At 43.9% G+C, this 24,932-nt stretch overlaps 2 protein-coding genes and 2 long non-coding RNA genes across 5 annotated transcripts in view; 3 read left to right on the forward strand and 1 right to left on the reverse strand.

Annotated features, from left to right (window-relative positions):
- The window catches only part of LOC109487891, a 1,142-nt gene extending 214 nt beyond the window's left edge, over nucleotides 1–928 (forward strand). The window contains exons 2-3 of the long non-coding RNA XR_002141289.1: nucleotides 357–479; nucleotides 783–928. This is a non-coding gene — a long non-coding RNA (uncharacterized LOC109487891). The remainder of the gene's footprint in view (nucleotides 1–356; nucleotides 480–782) is intronic.
- Nucleotides 1–9,418, reverse strand: part of LOC109487890 (CDK5 and ABL1 enzyme substrate 1-like) — a 10,210-nt gene extending 792 nt beyond the window's left edge. Inside the window, exons 1-13 of one of the 2 annotated variants that reach the window (XM_019791998.1) lie at nucleotides 9,151–9,418; nucleotides 8,586–8,697; nucleotides 7,161–7,373; nucleotides 6,093–6,179; nucleotides 5,281–5,395; nucleotides 4,964–5,111; nucleotides 4,057–4,172; nucleotides 3,264–3,370; nucleotides 3,117–3,153; nucleotides 2,148–2,210; nucleotides 1,968–2,004; nucleotides 1,760–1,827; nucleotides 1,010–1,072 (exon numbers count right to left, since the gene is read on the reverse strand). In XM_019791998.1, the coding sequence (XP_019647557.1) occupies nucleotides 1,010–1,072; nucleotides 1,760–1,827; nucleotides 1,968–2,004; nucleotides 2,148–2,210; nucleotides 3,117–3,153; nucleotides 3,264–3,370; nucleotides 4,057–4,172; nucleotides 4,964–5,111; nucleotides 5,281–5,395; nucleotides 6,093–6,179; nucleotides 7,161–7,373; nucleotides 8,586–8,697; nucleotides 9,151–9,412 (1,428 nt within the window). In that variant the 5' untranslated portion in view covers nucleotides 9,413–9,418. Of the gene's footprint in view, nucleotides 1–987; nucleotides 1,073–1,759; nucleotides 1,828–1,967; nucleotides 2,005–2,147; nucleotides 2,211–3,116; nucleotides 3,154–3,263; nucleotides 3,371–4,056; nucleotides 4,173–4,963; nucleotides 5,112–5,280; nucleotides 5,396–6,092; nucleotides 6,180–7,160; nucleotides 7,374–8,585; nucleotides 8,698–9,150 lie in introns of both variants that reach the window. The other variant, XM_019791997.1, reaches the window with a different exon arrangement.
- A 241-nt stretch (nucleotides 9,419–9,659) lies between these two features.
- Nucleotides 9,660–16,907, forward strand: LOC109487880. Its single transcript, XM_019791987.1, has 4 exons — nucleotides 9,660–9,847; nucleotides 11,784–12,652; nucleotides 12,890–13,699; nucleotides 15,741–16,907. Exons 2-4 carry the CDS (start codon nucleotides 11,806–11,808, stop codon nucleotides 16,889–16,891), a joined length of 2,808 nt encoding a protein of 935 aa, XP_019647546.1. The 5' UTR covers nucleotides 9,660–9,847; nucleotides 11,784–11,805; the 3' UTR covers nucleotides 16,892–16,907.
- Nucleotides 16,908–21,301: 4,394 nt separating this feature from the next.
- The window catches only part of LOC109487788, a 29,544-nt gene continuing 25,913 nt past the window's right edge, over nucleotides 21,302–24,932 (forward strand). The window contains exon 1 of the long non-coding RNA XR_002141280.1: nucleotides 21,302–21,449. This is a non-coding gene — a long non-coding RNA (uncharacterized LOC109487788). The remainder of the gene's footprint in view (nucleotides 21,450–24,932) is intronic.

The following is a 24,932-nucleotide window of genomic DNA, read 5'->3' on the forward strand; positions in this document are numbered from 1 at the left end:
ACGTACCCGGGTCCGGAACCCGTTATCGAACGCTTCCATGGCTTCCATAAAACGATTCGAACGCGTTTCGTCCTAACCGCGTGTGCCCCTTTCGAAAATTCGAATACAGAATCCGGACGTTGGAACTGATGTTGTTGCATTTGAGGGTTTAGGGGCACCAACTTTTGGCTCATCTTGCATTGAAAGGCGCGTTTTCTTGGGTGGGTATGATATAAATAAAATACAACACGGTGTATTCCGCATCGCCCTCGGTCCCGGCCCTCCCGCGAGTCGGATCGCCCTCCGGCCTGCGGCGGTCGGGCCGATACCTCGGGCGATACGGAATACCCCGTGTTGTATTCTATATGTACAGCTAGGTGAGTACAGTACAGTACTGTACATGTGTGTATGGTCAGGACAGGTAGGCCAGTCTCCTGTACTGTTCTGTACAGCTAGGTGAGCACAGTACAGTACTGTACATGTGTGTATGGTCAGGACAGGTAGGCCAGTCTCCTGTACTGTTCTGTACAGCTAGGTGAGCACAGTACAGTACTGTACATGTGTGTAAGGTCAGGACAGGTAGGCCAGTCTCCTGTAGTGTTCTGCACAGCTAGGTGAGTACAGGACTGTACATGTGTGTGTGGTACCCCCCGGTCAGGACAGGTAGGCCAGTCTCCTGTACTGTTCTGTACAGCTACATGTAGGTGAGTACAGTACAGTACAGTACTGTACATGTGTGTATGGTCAGGACAGCTAGGCCAGTCTCCTGTACTGTTCTGTACAGCTAGGTGAGTACAGTACAGGTAGGCCAGTCTCCTGTAGTGTTCTGTACAGCTAGGTGAGTACAGTACAGAACTGTACATGTGTGTATGGTCAGGACAGGTAGGCCAGTCTCCTGTAGTGTTCTGTACAGCTAGGTGAGCACAGTACAGTACTGTACATGTGTGTATGGTCAGGACAGGTAGGCCAGTCTCCTGTAGTGTGGGTACACCTCTGTGTCGGGCACATGTAGAGAGAACTCCAGGGCCACCAGCACAGGGAACTCAAACGCTATCAGGTCCTTCCTGTTCAGCCGGAATGTGTCCTCAATTTCCTGCATGGAACAATATGGAAACACCTAACTGTAATTAATGCATCTCAAGCTCCCTCTATACATTTTTACATGTAGTTTGCAACAGATACAATGAAGGCAGTTTTCACAACATAAAAATAGACTTTTCCACAGTAATCCATAGTATCTGATTTGACTTCAGGATACCTATAAAAATGTTCCATTGTCTTTCTTGTTCAAGAAAACATGTCATAGTCAGAATGGCATACATACAATTAATGAAATACTACATGTAGTACATGTATGTATGATCATTCACAGAAATAGTCACAATACCAGCAGCCACAAAGACAATTCCGGGTTCAATTCCGAGTCGTACCCGAACAAGTCCGAACATGCGCCCCGACGTTGTACCCTTGGGAAAGGTACTTTACACGACTTTCCTCACTTGACTCAGGTGAAAATGAGTACCTAGCTTCGGCTAGGGACGTCCCTCGGATAGAACGTTAAATGGAGGTCCCGTGTTTGGGAGAGCCACACCCCACGCACGTTAAAAAACCCACCTCACTTATCGAAAAGAGTGTGAGTGGTTCAAACCTTACAGTCTGGTCTCAGGTTTGACATCTTTGAAAAGGTGATAGTCACCTGTTACGTCAATCCTTCCACAAATGTGGTAAATCGTCATAAAAAATAAAATAAAAACATAAACAGTATAGTCAGTGTTCTTACCTCTAATAACTTCCCCAGTTGTGCCTTTTTTGTGTCATTCAGCTTTGCTGCCAGCAGCAAGCAAGCACCTATATTAAATGAAAACATACATTGTACATGTAGTTGATATAGTCCACAGTTTGTACTTCATATTACACTCAAACCTTTGACAGATTGTATCCTACGTAGGAAAAAAATTATGATCAAATTTGATAAAGAAGTGACCTACCCGCACAGTATTTTCTGTTCTGCTTGTTAATCTTTCCCTGTAAACATAAATAACAATGTCAGTTCATATAAAGTAAAACCATGCAACTGAATCTCATCATATTCAGATTATAATTATAATGCACTTGGCTGGGATCACATTTTAAAGAGCCTATATCTAAGAACATAGAGTTGAACTTACCTGTAAGACTAACTTCTCAAAGTAGACGTATGCCTGAGCAACAGTCACTTCCTCCATTCGGCACTTAAAAGAAATTTAAGGAGGAAGACCAACATATCAAAGTGATGTAATTCACTTTATGTTTGCAGCAGCAAAAGTTCATGGTCCGAGAAAAATGGACATGTTCACAGAACTATGCGTTCACGGCGGTGGCAATTGCAGAAAAAAGAAAGCTGGCAAATTATTTGTTAACGGGAATGAGAATTTAGCGGTACAGAATTGACAGTGCTAAAAAAGTACTAAAAAATTGGGAATTACAGTAGTACATGCAATAAGTAGTGATAGATTAAAAACATTCACACTAACTTAAGCTTCGGTCCCAATTGCGCCGGTGCCCATCGGGGATGTAGCCCCGGCCGGTCCCGCCCGGGCTATGGAGTCGGGCGGGCACCGGCTGTCGTGGTCACAATTAAAAGTTTCCTTCAGTAGCAATTTGTTAAAAATTTTGTCACTCTCTTTGGTCGGACTCCGGCAGGCACCCGGCAGATTCTCTGATGATGTCTTGTACTAACCTATACGTAATGCAGAATTCACGCTTTTGTTATGATCATTTGATCTGTGACGTCACACTTTTTACCCGGTTTTACGAAGTATACACCTTTATTCTGTGTTTATCTGGTCTGTGACGTAACAAATGTGTCCCGGTGGACTGCCGGCAACCGGAGGGGTACCTGTCGGTGTTCTCACGGGTTGGTCACGGCGTCTTTTTGTCAGCAGGGCACGGGTATACGTAGAATTTAAGTCAGAATTAAGTTCTTTTCGGGTCCCCGCCGGGCCGAAAAATAGCCCGGTGGCCGCAGGGTGTCCCGCGGGGCCACGTAGGGGTCACGCCCGAAAGTGCCATAAAACAGCCTGGGAACTACCTGGCAGGGCCCATTTTTTCAATTGGGACCGAAGCATTATGCATCAAGTACATGTACATGTACTCACATCATCCACTGCTATCTTCTTCATTTCTCTCTTCAAACTGAAACACATGGGAAAATAGACAACCAAAAAATGAAACATTTAACCAGTTTTGCAAAGAGTCACAGATCTGCAAACTATTTTTGCCTGAATAATCGGTTCCATACATACCTCCTCAGCTTACTGAGTGTGAGCCGGATGTGTGGAAACCGTTCTTTAAACATCTCATTCAAGTCCTTCTTCAGTTCCGAGGGTTTGGCATAGTCAATTATTGTTGTCTGTGAGGGAAAGATTACAATATACAATCATGTATAATTTTATGTTATAGTATACAGAAATCAAGAAAAACTACTCATTTTTGCAAAAATGTTACAATGGTGTGGACTTTGGTTTAAAATCCTCTTTATTACATTGTACATATACAATATGAAAGCTCTCTTGGGTAAAGCCTAGGTCAGCCCTTTGTCTCTTCCTATACTAAGAGGAGGGCACAAAGCAAGTAAGACAAAATGTTAAAAGTTACAACATGCATCAGACATTTTCGTGTTTCAATTTAAAATCATTTTTACACATAAATTACAAGTACATTCTTTGGCCCAGACTCGACAGGGAGAGGGTTCGAATCCTGCCCGATGCCACCGATCTTGTGCCCTTGAGAAAGACACTTTACACGACTTTCCTCACTTCACTCAGGTGTAAATGAGTACCTAGCTTCAGCTAGGGACGTCCCTCGGATAGCACATTAAATGGAGGTCCCGTGTTTGGGAGAGCCACACCCCATGCACGTTAAAGAACCCACCGCACTTATCGAAAAGAGTAGGGGACCTTCCCGGTGTGAGTGGTTCAAACGTTACAGTCTGGTTTCGGGGCTGACATCTTTAAAGAGGTGATAGTCACCTGTTATGTGAGTTCTTCCACAAATGTGGTAAATCGTCATATAATAGAATAAAAATTTGCAAGTTACCATATAGCAGGGCAGGTTGAGCACAGTTCTGTGTTTACCAGACCTCCACTCTGGGTCATCCAGCAGGTAAGGGTCATACTTGGGCAGCAGGGGAACTGTCGGTTCTTCTGATGATCCTGGAAAAACAGAAGGATTCACGACATTTCTCAGGAAAATAAAGCTTCCTGTAAAATTGAAGTTTGAAATCTCCTATCCATTTTGTACCTCTAAAATGATAAGATAAAATGGGCCACTCCAGGGGTACTGTAGCAGGACAGTGTAACAAATGCACACTGCTATCCAACAGCCAAGACTATGAAATCTTGTACTGTACATTCAGGTACGTTCTTTTCCTTTTTGTTTTAAAGCTTCCAGCAGCCATTTCTAGAGTCAAAGCTATATGAAGGCCTGCAAGGGGGGTCCCCACTACGCTCTACGCTGAATTCGGAAACCTCTCGATTACGCTTTACGATAAATACCAAGTGGCTACAACGCATTACGTAGAATTAAAACGCTGATGAATACGCTCTACGCAAAAATATTAGAGCGGTCCGTCTACGCTCTACGTAGAATTAAAAAGGCCGATTACGCTCTACGGAAAAGGGCTTGCGGGCCCCCTATATTAGTTCCCAAGTTTTCATCCTATTTGCAAAGCCTGTTTTGTGGAGAGGAGGACTGGGGAGATACATGTACATGTAAGATAGGTTTGGCAACCAGGCTACTGAATCCTTGCAGTGAGTAAGGGATGCTCTAGAAATGGCTGCTGGGAGCTTTAAAACAAAAAGGAAAAAAAACGTACCTGAATGTACAGTACAAGATTTCATAGTCTTGGCTGTTGGATAGCAGTGTGCATTTGTTACACTGTCCTGCTACAGTAGTGGCCCACTTTAAAGTCTTCAGACTACGGTGGTTGTAGATAGATACATACCTTGGACTCGTAAAAGATGTGCAGGGTCGTAGGACACTGTGCGCAGGTAGGTCTGTGATTGGGTGGCCGCTGATGGACCCAGTCCATCTAGGGATTTTCTCTTCTCCATAGAGCGGGTGGGCACCAGGAAGTGTGCGTAGGACACCGTCTGGAAAACACACATATTTAGGAACTGTGTGTCACTGGAACCCAATTCATGTTTAGTAGTTTTCTTTATTTATTATGTTTACCAAAGAAAAACGTGTGGCCTAATCTTGCTACAAAGCATCTCTGATTGGTCATCATTGCTGTTATGCTAATGAAGTATCTATCCAAACCTTCCCATCATCCCCCAGCTCGACCCCCTCCAGCTGTGCCATGACGCTGGTGTCCGTCATGAAGGACAGGGGACGTCCTCCCGAGGGGTGACGCTGCCTCCGACCCTCCGGTACACTGAAACACAACACCGGCTGGTTACTTCATTCCCACTACATTTTGTACTAGTCAGTCAGTCAGACTTCATTCCCAGACAGTTATAAATACACACACATGTAAACGATTCACGTCCCACTGCTGGTGTTGCCTTTTTAGGTATCCAATGTGTGTTGTTAAGACTTGTAAGTCCAGACCTAAACCCAGGGCATATACAAAATATGGAAGGGACTTCTCAGTGTACATTTCCCAATGGAAAATGGGGCATCTTTTCTGCAACATTTTGTAGCGAGCACTGCACTACAAGGGTTTAGAAGCAAGATATGTTGTTTGTGGGACACGTCTGGGCAATACTATGGCCCATACATTATTTATGGAGGCTGATACTTGATGCATGACTAGTTCTAGACGTTCAGTTTTTTTTTGGACTTGAACCTAAACATTTTTACATGTCCAGAACTAGTTCCGGCAAACCGGTACACAGCACTATATATACTAGTCTCCACCAGACTCCTTAAATAGTAGAAATCAGCTAAGGGGTCCAGCTAGACCCTCTATGGCCAGCCAACTCCCGCTTAGCCGATTTCTACTATTTATTCAGCCTGCAAAGGAGTCTGGTGGAGACTATTTATATATACAACACACAAACACACAAGTTTGGTAGCAATGGATTGCCACAATTTTGGCTGGAACTGTGAGTAAGGAACAGGAATATTACCTGACATATCCATGCTGGCTGATACGACTGTAGGGTACCAGGGACACCACTGCATACGGAACCTTATGGCCTGATACCAACACCAGTCTGGTAAGGAAACAAGAAAACCATTTCAGAAAAAGAATTTAAAAAACTGTTACAACAGCCTTACTGTATATACATTTTATAAGCATCAAGAGGCTTAGCACAATGTCCTAAGCTCCTTGGTAAACTTTGATAACAATCAATCAATCAACTTTATTGCTCAACAACTGTAGCTGGTACAATGTATGGCAAAGCAACAACATTGCTGCTGACTATACATGTATATGACTTGAAGGCGCACTAAATTTAAACCAGCTTTCGTCAGTGACACTGGAGACTTTTCAGAAACAGCAGGTTTATAAGCACGAACTATTGTTTGATATGCAAATAAGTGAAGACAAATTTTTTTTGAAGTCCAAAAGGAAACAAAAGTTAGACTAGTGAAGACAAGGACGATGCAAACTTTCTGACAAAAGTCTCCAGTGTCACTGACAAAAGGTGGTGGAGACTATATTGCTACCTGAAATGTCTGACTGCTTCCAAAATCATATCCAATTGCTTGAGTAACTGTTTTTTGGCTTAGGCCAAAGCAAGTAATTTTTATGGATGACATCAGCGCGCATTAATTTTCGCCTGATTTTGGAAAAAAAACAAGAAATTTTGTTGCCTTCTGACAGTGGTCAACATGCCGAAAATGGGCAAAGATGTCTGTTACCATGCCGGAAGGAGGATGGCAGATATCTATGAAGGGAGGAGACAAGATCGAGGAGAAAAGGCTCTGATTTAATGTTTTGTTTCTTACTTTGATGCAGTGATATGTGAAGCTTGCTGTGTATATATGATGTTCCTAATGAATCAAAACCCATTTGTACAATGATTGAGTCCAAATTTTAAATTGTAGGGACCTTTTTTTTTTCGGCCCGCCTTTTTTTTTTGCCCGCTCGCATTAGATTTGGAATCTGCAGAGGATGTCATCCATAAAATTTACTTGCTGTGGCCTTATCTTATTACCTGGATGTGTAAACTTCACCAATGTTTTCCTACCTTCCTTTGCGAAAGCCCCTCTCCCTCAGAGTCCTCAAAAAGTGGACCTTCTGTGGTTGGACGATCTCAGCCGACTCGGACATGGACAGGCTCCGGTGAACTCTGACCTTCTTGTCCCGCGGGGGAGTGTCCCTCGGACTGCTGAGGGAGTTCTGTCGGACCAGTCCACGTCGCGGAGAGGGGTGCCCTTCACCGGGGCTGTACGTATTGGCTCTGAAAATAACAAGTACGCAACTTAATTAGTAACAATCATTGATAGTAACTTTTAAAAGTCTGTCTGCACAGCTAGTACCCAAAATAATTGATGAGGTTGTATTCTGAGAGTTAAAAGTGTAGATTTCATTAAAATGACAGTCCACAATGAAAATCTGACCACAAAAAACAAAAGGCAAAGTTTAACTTAATTTATAGAAAAAGTAGAAATCACGTTAACACACAACCAAGCAGCCAGATTCTCGATTAACACCATCATTAAAGCGATATTATGCAAGATTTTTGCGCCAAAACTGTAAATATCAATAATTGAAATTTTCTCATCTAGATTGTCATTTAAAATTTCTTTCAACATATTAGCGTCGATATTTCGCTTTTCCAGCGACTCATCGCAGCGCGAGAATAAGTTGCGCCAGGCCCGCTTTATTTTTTGGAGGCTCCTTAAAAGAACGTAAACAAATAGTGGTTTTAGTTCGGGTATCTTTGGCAGCTTTCAACACGTTTTTGCGGCACAGCGACGTTGATCTTTTACTCCCCAAATGTCATTATGAACCCATGTAATGAAAGAAAATGTGTAGAACGTACAACAATGTTTAAGATAGTGAAAATCTTACATAATATCACTTTAAGAAGGGGGTACTAGTACGTGTCACAGATTATATGAAAGCAGATTTACAGTGGAAGCAGCTTGAAGAGGGAGGAAAGCTGTCCAGGCTGTGCATGATGTACAACATGACAAACTAGCCTGTAGTTGTACCAGTCGGTGAGCACCTTAGGCCAGCTCAAAAAAGAAAAGTTCAGAACAGAAAGAAAAGTTCAGAACAGAAAGAAAATTCAGAATAGAAAGAGTTTACAGACTACAAGTATTGGCTTAAAAGCCAATAGACTATCACAAATATATGATACTGACCTCTTCAGTAAATACATGTACATGTAGCTTCACCGACATTATATCTCTAGCTTCAAACAGCAGTTAGACTTAGAGTTAGGTGCCTGCATGCAAAGCTGGTGACACCAATCACAGTTATACTGATACAGAATCTAACACTTATATGTTGTATTGACGGCTTGTTTTCAAAAGACAAGCTTCGTCATGGTTTAGTACTATTTACATGCATGTGAAGTTAGCTATAGGATGCTAGTGTGATGTGCACTTATATATGTAATGTTACAGTTATGTACTATTAAATGACAGCTAAAGAAAATTATCACCTTGTCCTTGGACTTGTGTTTTCCTGTTGCACGTGTGTATTTGCCGGGATGTCCACAGTGATGGGCTCCTCTCGAATGTTTGCCCATTCTTCAGACTGACCTCTGTGTGCATCTGCAAAAAGGAGTCCTATTTTTATGGGGGCCCGCATGGCCTTTTCCATAGAGCGTAATTGGCCGTTTTAATTCTATGTAGAGCGTAGACAGACTGCTAAAATTCAACGTAGAGCGTGGTGCATTTTGCGAGAGTAATTCGCCATTTTGATTCTACCTAATACCTATCCGGAATATTAATTTATTGTAAAACGTAATGGGGAGGCTTCCTAAACTCAACATAACACGTAGCCGGCTCTTTTAAAATAAAAGTTAGCGTAGAGCATTGTCTGGACCCCCATGCAGACCCTCTTTTATGTAACTTGCACGTGTACCATCTCTACCCAAGTGGCAAAGAACCTGGGGGTCCTCCAAATAATTTGCGTTTTGGAAAAAAAATTACAGTTGTCTTCATTGTATATACTTGACTATTTGTCCATTTTCTATTGGTCAAAGAGATAGGTTGACCACAAACCTTGTCCATGCCCCAGATCACGATGACCGTCTACAGTGTCCAGTTGCCCCTCCCCCTCCGTTGCAGAAGTGGAGTGGACAGTGGCGGCTGTCTGCAGCCCTCCAAGACTCGCCACCGACTCATTTCGACCAGGAACGGGTTCTTCAAACGACCCGTCCAGCGGAATGTTTGACAGAAAGTTCTTAGCGGCTGTACGCCGCCATGACGCAGCTCTTTTTCTGGACGCTTTGGCCGTCCCCCTCCCAGGTCGGGAGGCGGCCATATTTTTCCGCCAATGACCTGTAATTTACAGAAAAACCGCAAGAGGCCATTGTATATATTTGATTGACTTTTGGCCTGAGCCACTTGTACTGCTTTCTACGTATATTGTACAAAACAGGTGGCAATATCTTGTATTAGAATTCTAACATCGAGTTTATGTTTCCAAAAATTTAAAGACATGTTGTTTTTCATAGAATGGAGTCATAATCACAAAAAACATCCCTATTTCAAAGTGGTACGTCTGAGCATGACGTCATGACGAGGCAATCGTCCACACAAACAAGATGGCGGGAAGTCCAAGGGTCAGCACACAGCTGTGACGTTTTATGAACGATTCTAGCATTTTGGGGCCTCTTGGCTGCTCACACATAAGCCCTTACGAAGCACCAGTAAGTCTTCTGTGTAAGGAAGACTTTCTTGACGTCTCTAGTTCGAGGTGAGTGGGGTTTTCTTGTGGTGGAATCTACAAGAACATGAGTCTTGCTAGCAGTTGTCCTTTCACTTTTGTACTTCAAGCAAGGAGGTTCTTTGCTTCAAGAGAGAAAGGAATCAGTCAAGAAACTTCAATGCATTTCTCCTAAATGATAAGATTTGCTACCATGTATTACATCCTACATACATCAGTTCTGTGAGGATGTGTGTGTGTTGCAAGTTGTGAAAAATATATCCGAACTAGACAACCTTCCTAGACCATATGTAGTAGTATGTAGCCTGGGTGCCAGACTTTTGCCAGGGTGAGTATACATGTACACTATGTAAATTTATACAGGCTAGCTCCAGGTCAGAAAACAGTCTGGCACCCAGGCTATGGAGAGATGGAGCCCAAGGAAAGAGTCAAGAACAAAGCAACTAGCTTCTTGTATTGTATGCATCATGAAACGTCTGAAACGTGCATGATGAAGGAAGTTGTACATGACTGCATGTCTATATGGGCGTCTGCAAGGGCGGGTCCCGACAACGCTCTACGCTGAATTCGGAAACTTCGCGATTACGCTTTATGATAAATTCCAAGTGGCTACAATGCATTACGTAGATTAAAATGGTGAATACGCTCTACGCAAACTGGCCAATTACGCTCTACGTTGAATTAGAGCGGTACGTCTAGACTCTACGTAGAATTAAAACGGCTGATTACACTCCACGGAAAAGGGCTTGCGCCTTGCGGGCCCCCCTATATGTGACTACATGTACAATGTGTTTGTTTCTTAGTGTACCATCAGCAATGATATTACTTAGAGTTTGGTTCTCACCGGGATTTTTCACAGCACAGGGGTCAGGTATACACATGTAACTTTGAAACTTTATTCACACACCTTCTTCCAGACAATAAGTCTGAATTGACAGGCATTTACAATGAAATAGATTAAAAAACGCTAAGGAGTTAGAATAGACAATCAACCAAATTCGGTTTAAAATCAATAAATATAAGTGTGATAAAACTTGTATAGTCTTCTATATATAATACAATTCATGAGGTCACGTCGGTATTTACAGATTGTCAGTTAAAGTGTTTGTTCAGCAAGACTTTATATGTCCCATGTATAGAAGGGCAACTTTCATGGCGCAAGTCGTGCATTGAGTCCCAAGCACATGACCACAGCAGGAGTGTCTGTTACGAGTTCTTCCTGAAAAATTTTGAAACTCACATTCAACAGTAACGCAGACGGTGATACTGTTGAGGTACAACTACAAAGATTTCATCAAGCTATTTCTTGCTGATTGAAAGACAGATTTTGTTAAGTTTAGGTTTTCCCTTTGCTATAGCTAAAGTTATAGTTTCATTTTTTGCAAGATTTACAAATGTATGATGGTTCACCCCTATGCTGGTTGAAAGACACCATAGGGGATCCAAATCACAGCATAGGGGACCCCTATGCTCAAAAGGCCTGGCGAGATTTCTTTATTTTTTATTACTACTGTACCAATCTGTATCTGTATAGGCAGTATAACCGCCTTTTGGCGTAACACACCAGCTTCGCAGGCATGCGGTGCGGCGGCAGCTGGCTATATTATACCGATCGACTTGTTACACCTAACCCTTGAACTTCTAGACATCGTTTAAAGCTATCTATTGACAATGCCCCTACTGTACTTGGTGACAGTGACTTCCACTCTGCGATAGTTCTAGGAAATAATGAATTCTTGAACACCTCAATCCTTGGTTGATAACTCTGGTACTTGAAGGCACGGCTATTTCTTGTTCTCTTCTGGGCTGGTATTAGGTACTTAGTAGTTGGGACGTCCACCAGTTTAATTGTCATTTTGTACATCATGCATAGTCTGGACATGCATGATGTCTTCTAATCATCACCTTTCTCACCTCATAACATTAATACATAAGATGTAGTGAATTCCGTGCTGTACCTCTGCAGGTTTTGATCAACTGGAGTCCACATGGCACCCAGAAGGACGACATCAAGGAACACAAGGTCAGGGATCAGAGGTCATCCCTACAGGTCAGGTGGCCCAAGGTCCTCAGCCCCAAGGGTCAGAGGTCAGTCCACCAGGTCGCAGGTCACCAGGACTACAGAAGCACCTGCCGACCTGGGTAGAGGTCAAATGAGAACCAGGGCTCAGAGGTCAGGGGTCAGAGTACCTAGCTCTCAACCAAGAGGCCAAAGGTCAGGCAGGAATGCAATAAATGTAGATTCTGCTCCCCCAGCCACAGAGGAGAGGTCAGCCTTTTCTGCTGCTCAGAATAGTGTAGATGCACAATCTGGTAATGACGCCAATAGCAGTGCAGGAGGAAGTAGTAGAGTTCGAGCTGATGCAGCCACAGTTGAGAGGAGGAGAGGGAGTGGGAGCGGTATCCGACCAGTTGCCACCCGTAGGTCTAGCAGACTGCGCGGGCTAGAGGCCACGTCAGGCTCTCCTTCCGACCAACCTGTTACTAACGGCACCACTAGGAGTGGCTCCACTGGTGAGACAAGAGACCGAGTCGATGGCTCTTCAGTAACAGCAGGAAGCAACATTCCAACCGGAGGCCCACCTGTACAGCAAGTTGCACAGCAGGGTAACAGCAATGGCATCCAAGAGCAAGGGAACCAACAGGGCGGGAACATGGCTACCGGTACCCCCACCCCCCTGCTCAGTACGGGAAGGTTCAGCGCGTACTACGTGGGGAGGGCCAATCACTTTTATTCCGACCTGCTCAGCCTGACGCCGCAGCCCACACGTGACCGCGGGAACAGTGGGTACAACCTCCGCCGGAGATGGGCCACACGGAGCTCCACAGACACAGGTGCGTACTGGGCAGGAGTTCAGGGAATGTGAAATGCTTTAAGAAAAATTCTCATGAATAATGTGTTGCTAGGTTTAATGCCATTTATCTATCTACTTACAGCTAGACAATAAAGCCACCAAATGTTGACATAGAAAAGTGTTTGCCATGTCTATAGTTGATACTTTTTTGATAATGTATATCTGGAATCATTGTATATCTATGATTCAGTGTCAACCTTCTATGTTTTACTTGAAGGTGGATCAAATCAGCCTAGAAGTGCACCAGCGCCCCCTAGAAGTGCACCAGCGCCCCCTGTCAACTCACCGCCGCCTGGCAGGCTGCGGGAGGGCCCTGTCACCCGGAGCCAGTCTCGCCTGCGCCAGGCATCGCAGTCGCAGGGGACCGTGTGGCGTCAGGGTCGGTTCCGGATACGCCACCCCGGGCCGGTGGAACCCGGGCACGAGGAGGACAGCATGCAGCACGCCATGGACATGCTGACAGATCTCTCCTCACCAAACAACACACGCGACGAAGACACCCTGTCCGAGTCAAGCAATGGGTCGGACCGCAGCGGGATCCCCGGGGAGGCACTTCCCGAGAACTTCCTCGGGTTTGGGCCGGAGTTCTGGCAGGGGCGCCGACTGGTCAGCATCCGGTTCGTTCGCGACCACAGCATCCTCGACTACTTCCCCGCCACAGGGAACATGTACATCTCCTCGCTGGACGAGCCGCCGCGGGGACTCACCCCGCAGGAGATCGAGAACATCCCGTACCGGAATTTCGCCCGGAACGAGGAGGCAAAGACCTGCAGCATCTGTATCGTGAACTACAGGACTGGCAACCGCGTGAAAATGCTGCCGTGTGCACACGAGTTCCACGAGGCCTGCATCAAGCGCTGGCTGAGGGACCACGAGAACTGTCCCACTTGCAGGCAGCCAGTCAGGGAGGCTGACCGCGCAGCTGCTGCAGAGGCAGGTGCTGATGGTGATGATGCAGGTGCAGCCGCTGATCCAGGTGCTGCACCTGAAAACAACTCCACACCCGCAGATCCTCCTGCTACCAATGGAGCCAGGAACACCTAAAAAAACAATGTTGCAGGTGCTGATGGTGATGATGCAGGTGCTGCTGCTGATCCAGGTGCTGCACCTGAAAACAACTCCACACCTGCAGATCCTCCTGCTACTAATGGAGCCAGGAACACCTAAAAAAACAAATATTCCACACAACTTACCCATTTTAGAAATGAACCACTCCAGAGTTATGTGTGACTCTTGATAATATCCTGGTTGTGCCACCTCATAAATGGGGTGATATACTGATAGGGTCTTTCTATGACAGAAGGTGCTGATATGTAACCAGAGCTTTCAAACACATTTTCATTTGCCGTAAGACTACGAATATGTAAAGAATGGCTCAATAGCAAAGAAATTATGTACTCCTATACAGATGTTCATATTGGAGGTGGGCCATTCTGCTTTGCTGTTTTAGAGGCTGATGGAAATATTGATTGTGAAGATATTTAAGATATGCTACATGTACATTGCTGCATAGCTTCTCATTCTAACAGTTACAGTTATGTTGATTTAGAACCACTTGCTAAAAACATATGTGTCAAGGTCAAAAAGGCATTCAGTACAAGGAAGTGTACTTTTAAGGAGAGTACTTATTAAGACATTATCAGCATGCTATTGCCTTGCTAAAATGGTAATATTTTCTGCATATATCAATGTACATTTTGCTACTTGATGGCTAATTTACAGGTTGGAAGATTGCATGTTTTAAGTGCTGGTGTCAAGATCTTCATGATAAGTGGAAAACGGATAACTCTAACAGTTCATGAAATCAGTAAGGGCAAAGCTTATGACAATATGCACACAGGAACAAAAATAAAGCATATGGGAATTGTGAACATTTCTGGACTTTTTAAGGGTTTGATATTGATACCTTTATGATGTTATAACCCATATTTGTTACTCCTGCAGCTCATGTGATCTCATTGCAGTTAGGCCACACCAATTTAATTTCTTGGTTAACGGATTTTTCTAGGAAAATAATGGAGTGGGCGGGTGAAAAAATAAATAAATAAAAACAGGCCTAGGCATCCTATTATGCCCCAAAATGGTACGATAGGAGCCATGAAGTCAACACACCAGGCTGGTTCAAAATTTAAGCAATAAATTTTGAACTTTTAATGATACCACTGCATTGAAAGATGGAATAACTGTAACAAATAGGAAGAAAAGGACTGTTTTCAACTGTTCAGGGCAAAATAGCATTTTGCAGTTGATAATGAATTTTTAATTTTTTTGGCAAATCACAAAAAAATGAAGCGGGCGAATCCGTTAACCAAGAAATTGAATTTGTTAAACTGTATTGTATAAGTTGGATCACAAGTTGGATCACTGGACATTGCCAAAGTCCGGTGAAAATGAAAGAAAAAATATGACGCCTTCCTTATGACCCAATTTTGTTTCAAGACTGAAACAGGAAACACAACATTCTTTCCTGGGCCTTTACTCACATACAGAACTCCAAACAGTATATTTTTGTTGTGGTATAAACATGAAAGCTGCGGTGACGTGCAATACATGGGCATCGGAATAACTCCAGGGCTCGAAATTCATTTTTGGGAGTAGGTGCACTGGTACATACAACCTAAAAAATTAGGTGCACAAAAATTTTTGGGGGTGCACCACATAAAACAAAACCTACAAAATGTATGTACAGATCTTACTGCTCCTCTTCTGAGCTTGAGTCTGAAATGGGAGCTAACTTCAAAATCTTACACAAGTACTAGTACTACAACAAAGATTTTATTCTTTATCTGACACTTACATGCCAAGAATATCCTGTATACTATTAGACATTTGATATGCACAAAACACCTACAAAAATATTTGGGTGCACCCATAGAAAAAAATTGGGTGCACAGCTCCAATTTTGGGTGCGCTAAGGTGCACATGCGCCCAGTATTTCGAGCCCTGAACTCTCACAACATCCGTGTTACACATCGACAGTCGTGATACTAGTACTTATTATTATGAACCAAGGATGGGCGACATAAATGGACACCTGGGCGTTCGTACCTTCTTCTTCTTCTCCCTATGTGTGTCGGTATGTCTGACGATCCTGTTCATTCTGTTTACCAATCGGCTTTGGGAAACTACCGGGGCAATCAAGTTTCGGCTGGAGCCAGACCTGTCAACGGCGGATTTGACGGCAAGTGGTCGGGAGGAGGCGAGTTTGTCGCCGCTTGCCCCGGACCGAAAACTGACGACCACAACCTCGCCGCTGCCCGCAGAAGATGGGGAAAACGAATTGTTGCCTACCGGTCCGGACAGTCCTAGTCGAGAAGACGAAGCACCAGAGGCTCCAAAAGAGTCCTCGCGGCCATCGTACCTTTACCTACCCGCTTGTGATAGTTGCGGCCTGGGCACTACGATGTTTCAGTTCGCGTCCGCGTATGGCGTAGCGAAACGCAACAAGATGGGCTTACTACTCAGTCCTTCCTTTGGTTTATGGAAGGTTTTTGGCCAGCTCGAGTTCAACGGGACCATGTCAGAAGAAGCGGTGAAGTCGTCTGGATTTAAGCAGTTTGAGGACAAGAGGATACGGGTCTACAACCCCGAGTTAGAGACGCTACACACCGTGCAGCAGAACTGGACCCTCGGCACAAGCCGGCTCCAGTCTTGGAAGTATTTTCAGGACTACGCGAAGGACTTAGGAAGGCAGTTTACCTTTAGCGCAGGCTTGAGGCCTAAGGTGGAATCGTTCTTGACGCAAGCGGCAAAAGAAGGTAGGGACGTCGGTACAAACTCTTCTGTACTACCGGGGGCGTTTGTCGGCGTCCACGTCCGCAGAAAGGGGCTAACGGAGGGGTACGAACAACAACAGGGTGATCTACTGTCAGCGGAATGGTACCTGAAACAGGCTATGTCTTCTTACCGGAAGAAGTACACAAACGTAACGTTTATCGTCTGCAGCGACGCCGATACGGAGTGGTGCAAGTCGCACATAGCAGCGGAGAACAACGACGTGGTGTTTTCGGAAGGGCACACGGCGGTGGAAGATTTGGCCATCCTGGCCGCCTGCAATCATACCGTGATGACGCTAGGGGCGTTCGGGTGGTGGGGCGGATGGCTGGCCGGCGGAGAGGTTGTGTACTATAATGGCGGGTACATAAAGGCGGACATCATCATGGACGCACAGATGACAGGGGAAGACTACATGCTCCCCGAGTGGAAGGGAATGGGTTAAAGCGATGTTATGTAAGATTTTTAGTTGCGCCAAAACTATAAATATAAATAATTGAAATTTTCTCATCTAGAATGTCATTTTCAGTAAATTTCAACACATAAGCGCCGTTATTTCGCTTTTCCGGCGACTCGCGAGAATAAGTTGCCCCAGGCCCGCTGTATTTTTAGGAGGCTCCTAAAAAGAATGTTTTTCGAGTATCTTTGGCAGCTTCCAACAAGTTTTTGCGGCAGAACGACGCCAAGTGGCAAATGTCATTATGAACCCAGGTAGGCTTACAGCGAAAGAAAATGTGTAAAACAACGACGTTTAAAATAGTAGAAATCTTACATGATATCGCTTTAACGTGATCATTTCTCCTACAACTTTTCATCAAAATGTATACCTGCATAGCAGAATAGGACCTGACTGCCGACCGTATACTATTATAGTGGATAACAGTATTGCAATTGAATTGTGAATAACACTAAACTGTGCCTGATTTAGCGACAATATCGATGTTATAATTATTCCCTGATGTCCTAAAAGTGAGCGTTTTCAAAAACAGCCATGCTGTCAACATAATAAACCCGGATGTTGAATTCTATTCATGGGAAGGCGCGATGTTTATATTAGGCCACAGCAAGTAAAGTTTATGGATAACATTAAATCAGAATTGTAATTAAGGCTAACGTTACTAATGGTAATGCTGTCCGTGCCTAACCATAAGATACATTTGTAGCTTTCAAGGGATTTCAGAGATTGTTGAATATCAAATTGCTAAATACTAAAAATTCTCTCGGTTTAACCGATCGTAATATGATCATGACGAGTCATGACGAGTCATGCAGTTCGTCGGATACATGCATGGTAGCGCTTTTATTACAACAGCGACCTCGAAAGCGGTTTTTTTAAAGATGTTACATTGACTGTTACCGTGAAACTATGCAATCTTATTGTAACTGCTAGAGAATAACTGCTCTCCAAGCAGAGGGTTGGGTTTGGGCTTATTTTGGCTTGTTTTTAGGCTTTTTTTTGTCGGGCTTTCTTTTTTGCATTGGTATCGTTTTTACGCCAACCAACCGACACGCCAAAAGTACGCCAAAACCCAAGCCTCTGCTTGGAGAGTAAAGAATAACAGCTTCTGATATCTTAACATTTTTCGCTCATCACGTTTCCTTTTTAGCCTCCTTCGCAGTCTTGTTGGGCGTTGGCGTTATTTTTTCTCTGAGCGACGCGAGTAATATGCGGCCGCGAGGGACGATTTGCTGCCGAGGGAGTTTTTGCCACGGAGAGAAGGTTTCGCGCGAAACGTCGCTCATGGCGTCGCTCAGAGAAAAAATAACGCCAACGCCCAACAAGACTGCGAAGGAGGCTATTTCCTTTTGTTCACTAACCAGACTTCAGATGCGAGTAGTCAAACCGTTTGGCGTACAGTAAATAGGAGTGGGGGGCGGTGAAATCATATCACAAGGACTCGTGCTGCGCGTCTGGCTCCCATTTCCATTTCTTTCATATCAAAGCATACCCAGCGGGCCTGGCTGCCTTGCCCTCCGCGGTGCGGTCTTGACTCCACCGCCGCCTGACGTGTGTGCCGACTGCGGTTAGAGCCTGGGTGGGACGGGCGTCACTTTGAACTTGAAGCCTGACAGCTTTAATCGCCCAAATTCTGTCGTGGTAATCTAAAAATTGATGTTGGGAGGAAAGACCGCAATGCCCGTGACTGATCTCGTATAGAAGTTTTGATCGGTTGCCTGCAAAACGTTATAATCTTCCCTCCCATGTCTATCAATGGTCTTCAAGCAGATGTTGAGGGGACTGCCATGTCTTCGTCGATCTTTTTCCTGCGCCAGCTGCTATCTTGTATTTAACTTGAATAAAAGAAAACATATATTCGTCAGCTTATGTTCGTTGTGTCGGAGGAGTTATCTAGTTGTCTAGGGTATAGAGCGAGATCTGTGAAGTCAAAATCAAGGTCATGAGAACCTTGTAAAACCGGAACACGGAATTTCCATCAAGTTCCGACCAGTGAATATTGTAACAGATCCTCCCGAGTCAAGTTCATGTCAACTATTTCCATGTAGATTCGGATGTACCACCTGCTATGGGGGGGGGGTGCACATGCTGCTGGTTGACAGATTGGCTGGCTAGTTGTCAGTCTGTCTGTGTCTGTGTCTGTCTGTCCGTCTGCATGACTGGCTTGCTGGCTGTCTGCTGATTGGATGGCTGGCTTTCTGATTGGCTGGCTGGGTAGCTAACTTGGCTGGCTGATTGACTGGCTGATTGGCTGTCTGTCTGTCTACTGATTGGCTGGCGGTCTGGCTGCCTGGCTTCTGACTGGCTGATTGGCTGCCTGGCTTCTGACTGGCTGATTGGCTGTCTGTGTGGCTTGCTGGCAGGTTGGCTGGCTTGCGGTAGCTTGCGGTCTAGCTAGCCGGCTGGGTGGCTGGCGGTCTGACTGGCTTGGTGTCTGGTTGGCTAACTGACTGGCTGGCTGGCTAGCTGACTGACTGTCTTGCTGACTGGAATTAAGGAAAGAAAGGGACAGAGGATTTCAATATTCAAGGCTGTCTATCAATTTGTATTTCTCCAAACCCAGCCAGGCACAGATGCCGTACGGACGGTGACACAGTTTGTACAAGGCTTTGTTGCTCCATCGTCACTGGCGCTGAGACTATAACAAACAGGTCTGTGCTAATTAGCAGTGATAGAAAGGCAGCATATGTCTGTTCAGAGTAGGGAATAGCTGTACATGAACCGCCTCTGTAAGCTCAACCGAAGACTTGACTTATGCGGCATGACAGGTATACAGCGAACCGACCCTGATCTTGAGGTCACCTGGCGGTAAGAGCTATAAATACAGCCTGACGTGGTGACAGACCGTCGCCAACACAGTTCAGAACTGTGATCAGCCGGGCCTGAGAGTCGACGCCACAGGCACAGAACGTCCAAAAGAGACATTACTTTCTCCTGTGTACCAGGTTTGTAGTCTGATATGTTTTGTGAAGGGTTCTGATGGCGTCCACTTTAGTACAAGCAATGGTACATAATAATATGTGGTATGTAATGATACGAGTACAAGCATGTCCACGTAGAGTGCATTTGCTATCCGTTGCATTGTAGGCATACGAGCCCCGGTATGATACGAATGACAGAGAGAGGTTTGCTACCAGTGCTTTAAATATGTTTTTTTAGAATTCTTAACAGTCATGAACCCCAAAACATCTACAGCTCTATTGTTCCTGTCCATTCTATCCACAAGTATTCAAATAGATTTGCCAATTCTTGCAGTTTTAAACTGTTTCAAACCTAAACCAAAAACAAACAGCAAAAAGCGAACATTTCTCTATCGCGCCATTAATCTATGGAACACCCTGCCACCCAGTATCAAAACACTGACCAGTCTGCATCAATTCAAAAAGGCCATCCACCAGTTGTACATAAGTTAAGTTGTATATATTAAGTTAAGTTGTTTAACCTGTATATGATTCGTGATGATTATGTATGTTCATTCTCTTTTATTTTGTTGTCAGTATGTTCATTTGTTTATAAGTTTTGAACCCTGGACGATTAGTCGTCATGGACTAAAGGGTATCGAAATAAACGAATACGAACGAAAATCAACTTTACATTGGGAGACTTCGATATAGACCTTTTACAATAATCTTACACCTTACCTTTCGAAACCTCTTTTCTGAAGTTGTACAATTTACATGAATATGCAGACACATTTTATGACCTGATTTGGTCAGTACAATTGGGTAGAATAGAAAAAGCATTTACAACTAGAAAGGTACTATTTCCAAAGCAAATGCATAATGCTTACCTTCCCTGTCTTCCCATATACTAGTATGTTCTGTTAATTCTTACCCAAAACCAGGTATACACTGGGACACTCAAAACGGCATATTCATATATATATGTGGCCAGACAGGAGTCTAAATCCCTCCTGCTATAAAATTGCAACATGGTGTAACCCAACACTTGTTACCATGGCGACAGACGTCTGGTTCAGGTCATTGATCTCACTGGTTTGGAGAAGAAGAGGGAAAAGAGCAAAAACAATATTACGTTTTCCTTCGGTAAACATAACCTACAGGTGTGAATCTACAGGTGAACACTAGGCATTTCCTGTTATTTTGTCCCTGGTGAAGGTGAGGTCTTAAATTTCGCCCGTTGTAAGCACGCGAGACACAACAGAGTGTCAGTCATAGAAAAACATCAACAGACCGTGACTTGTGATGAAAAATAAGTAGTATGATACAGCATCCATTACTCAGTGCTGACTGAAACCAAATCTCGCCGCTTGTTCTCGCGAGAGCAGGCGTGACGACTGACGGACACCTGCACAAAGAAACTATTCCACGCGAGAATTCACATCTTTCATCATAAGTTCGTAATAGTAGATTTTTCGCAGACCGTGAACTCTTCGCTGTGTCAGAAAACAAGTCCTTAAACTAATAAAACGGATCATTAGTGTTTAAAAGTCTGTCGTATTCCTCTAGATCTACTCCCAGTTGTACAGTCTTTCACTAGAGAACAGTGAATGGCGGGCTAACTTCAGTATGGGTGGCATGATAAGGTAAGATGTTAATTTCTGCAGATTACGTGATAAAGTAAAGTGATCTGTACTTGCTTGGCCCTACTCTCCAAGCAGAGGTTGTGGGGGAATGATCGTTATATTTTTATATATGGCCGTTTTTTTGTCCTGACCCCCACCCGTCGGTGGCCGCGGAGCTTCTCTGGCTAATGGATACTGCCTGGCCAATTTGATACTGTCTTTTTGCCACCGCGAGGGATCTGCTTGGAGATTAGCTTGGCCCGGCTGAACAGGCCGGTAATAGATAGTAGATAGAAAGCGATCCTCGTCAGCTTAGATTTGGTAATTTTTGCAGATCTAACACATATTGTGGATGCTGACAAGTGGCCATTCCTCGTAGGCTAATTAATACTTTCATCATGTTTAACTGTTATTTATTTTCTTGCTATTTCACTTATTTCATTTCTTGTTTGTAAGGCGCGTAGTCAGATAGTGTTTTTTTTTATTCCAACATTTCATGACTAGACATGGTGACGGCACACTCAAGTTATATCAACTTATTTTATACCGTCACCAACGTAGAGGACGCGCAGAATACGGAACAGGACAATACTCATTTTCACTTGAGTCAAGTGAGGAAAGTCGTGTAAAATATACCTTTCCCAGGGGCACAAGATCGGTGGCATGTCAGGACTCGAACCCGGGACCTGAGGGTTCTGAGTCGAGTACTCTGCCGCTACGCCACACAACCCCACAATAGTGGTTCTAGTTCATTCCCCGCCATTTTCACTCTATAAGTTGCTTTCCTGTCATGTGCAGTTTCCCCTAACGGTCCAAAAAGAAACAAAAGTTAGACAAATGAAGACAAGATGATGCAAATTAGTCACAAAGCTCTTATTGTGCAGAACAGGAGCTTAAAAGTGTCGTCTGTCCTTGGGACTGGGAGCGCCAAATTGAAGTGCCTGAGAGATCTACACGTAGCCCCCCTTCCCTGTTGTCGCGGGTGGGGCTCTACACTCTTTCATATGAGAAAACTTAATTAATTCCTGACACAAGTTATTACTACATTGTATTAATAGAGTTAGATTAGTATAATTAGTGTCTCTCTTTTGTTATACATTGTTTATGAAGCAGACCAGATTCCTATTACAGTTAGTAGAACTGTTAGATATTCTCAACACCACCATATGTGTATGTTAACACCACAAACTATGTATGTATATTTTGCCATACGTTATACCTGCTACATCTGTTGCGCAATAAAGTTCTTCTTCTTATATTGCCTCTTTAACAACAGATTCTTTCCAAAGTGTCTGTCCTCTTTAATAGACAGGATATGTGGGTGTATCTGCAGTGTTTAGAATACATCCCAGGGCACAGCTTAGTCTAATAGAGACGTTTACATAAGGCACGAGTAGAGAGACGTGGGCGTCCCTTGCTAAGTTGTCAAGGTTTGTTCTACCCTCTGAGATGTAGTATACTTTACATATGTACTTTTAGTAAGGCCACAGCAAGTAATTTTCATGGATGACATCCTATGAGGACCCTGCCTCTAATCTACGTAATAAACTTAGCACAATATAGGCATTATTTCTTGTTCAACAAGGTTTATGATGTCAACATTTGAAAATATAGGAATCTTGTTTGTTTGTTTGTTTGTTTTTTTGGCCCGCCTTGTTTTTTTTTCGCCCTATCGCATTAGGTTTGGAGTCTGCGGAGGATATCATCCATAAAATTTACTTGCTGTGGCCTTACCAACGAACGCAGCGCCGCCCCCTCACCAATAATACCTGCGTTAACTCCTTCCTTTACCACATGAAGTCACGCAATGCATAACTTAGGCCACACCGTCTTAATTTTATGGATGACATCCCCGCGCGCATTGATTTTCGCCTGTTCTAAAAAAAAAAAGATCACGTCCACCAAGGCTCTGGCCTGGCTCTAGGCCTGGGTAGTCCATGATATTTAGCGACAATACGGATCCGGGCACCCAGGCTACGGAAGCTCCACGACTCAAGAACTCTAATTACGTACAGTGCCGATTCATAAATTCCGCAAAAAGCCGGCTTATCGTATACGTCGCTATATACTGCCGCAAATTCACAATACCAGCTTTGTATTCCTGTGGTTTAGTAGCATTTTTATTTTTGGCCAGATTTTTCTTTTATTCGCCCGCGCGCACTAGTTTGGGGGTCTTCAGAGGATGTCATCCATAAAATTAAGACGGTGTGGCCTTACCATACCGTGTCGAATGAGGTGTATTTCGCTCCCCCACAGCCTTACATGCTAGTACGTAGATCAGAGGCACAAGGCGAAGTTGCAACACTATCCTTGGAAGGTAGGACAGCTTGCACTATCTCTCACAGCTTGAGCATTGAACGAAACGGGTGCTAAAGGTTTTCACTGTGGTAGTTTTGTTCGAGTCCCTTTTAGTCTCGACGTACGTGTGTGTTTTTCTGGAAATGTTTATTTGTTCTCAGTAAACGAGCATGCCTGCTATAAAACAAGTGAATACGTGATTATACGTGAACGTCGTTCCTTTTGACACTCAGTTTTTAGTGTATTGAAGTTCGCATCCGGTGCTTTTGAGTCTTCAGAAACCTTAGAGCGTTTGACGGGGACTTAGAAGTTCTGTCTGGTTTAGACTACTGTACAGATAAGAGTAACAGGAAAGGGTCTGTAGAAATAATTAGACGTTTTTGGCACGAGCCACTCCATTTGCTTCCTCGACAACGACGTTCAATGATTTACAGATCTACTGAAAACAATCTCAGTCGTTGTCTCACGTTTGTGCTTAGTTATGAGCGGTGGTGGTGACCGAGTTACATTTGTGCCTGTTGCAAGAGACGGCAAGTCAAACCATGAGGCCATTTTGATTTGATTATATGGATGACATCCACCCGCGCATGAATTTTTGTGCGTTTCCAAAAAAGAGTTTCTGAACAATACTGTAAAATCGTACAAAGTACTAGTAGCTGCAAAATACACCGTAAATTGAAAAAAAAATATTGGAAAACGATACTTATGTCGCATGAATCTATTATTCACCACACCTACAAAATATTACTCTGTGTGTTTAGTCATTTGTTCAACCTTCGTGACCACGCAGATTTCATAATGAAAGAAACTTTTTTTGCCAAACTTTTTTTTATTCGCACGCTCGCATCAGTTTTGGGTTTCCCAGGGGATGTCATCCATATAATCAAATCAACATGGCCTTATTGTTCTAACAGACACCATACCGACATTGTTATCTACCGCCTAAGTAAGCGTTTTCTCATTTGCACTATTCACACGCACGCCTGTGTATTTTTGTAGACACAGTTTTGTGTAAAACTATCCACGGTTTGAGGTGTTTGAAGACTGGCCGTGTAGCGGCTTGGGTAGCGGAACAAGATGCTATATTGCTTTTAGGCCATGTTGATTTGATTATATGGATGACATCCTCCGGGAGCCCCAAAACTGATGCGCGCGTGCGAATAAAAAAAAGTTTTGTCAAAAAAAGTTAACTTTTCTATTATGAAT

The sequence above is a fragment of the Branchiostoma belcheri genome, unplaced genomic scaffold (genome assembly GCF_001625305.1).
Source record: "Branchiostoma belcheri isolate BF01 breed outbred unplaced genomic scaffold, Haploidv18h27 scaffold9, whole genome shotgun sequence".
Lineage (NCBI taxonomy): Eukaryota > Metazoa > Chordata > Leptocardii > Amphioxiformes > Branchiostomatidae > Branchiostoma > Branchiostoma belcheri.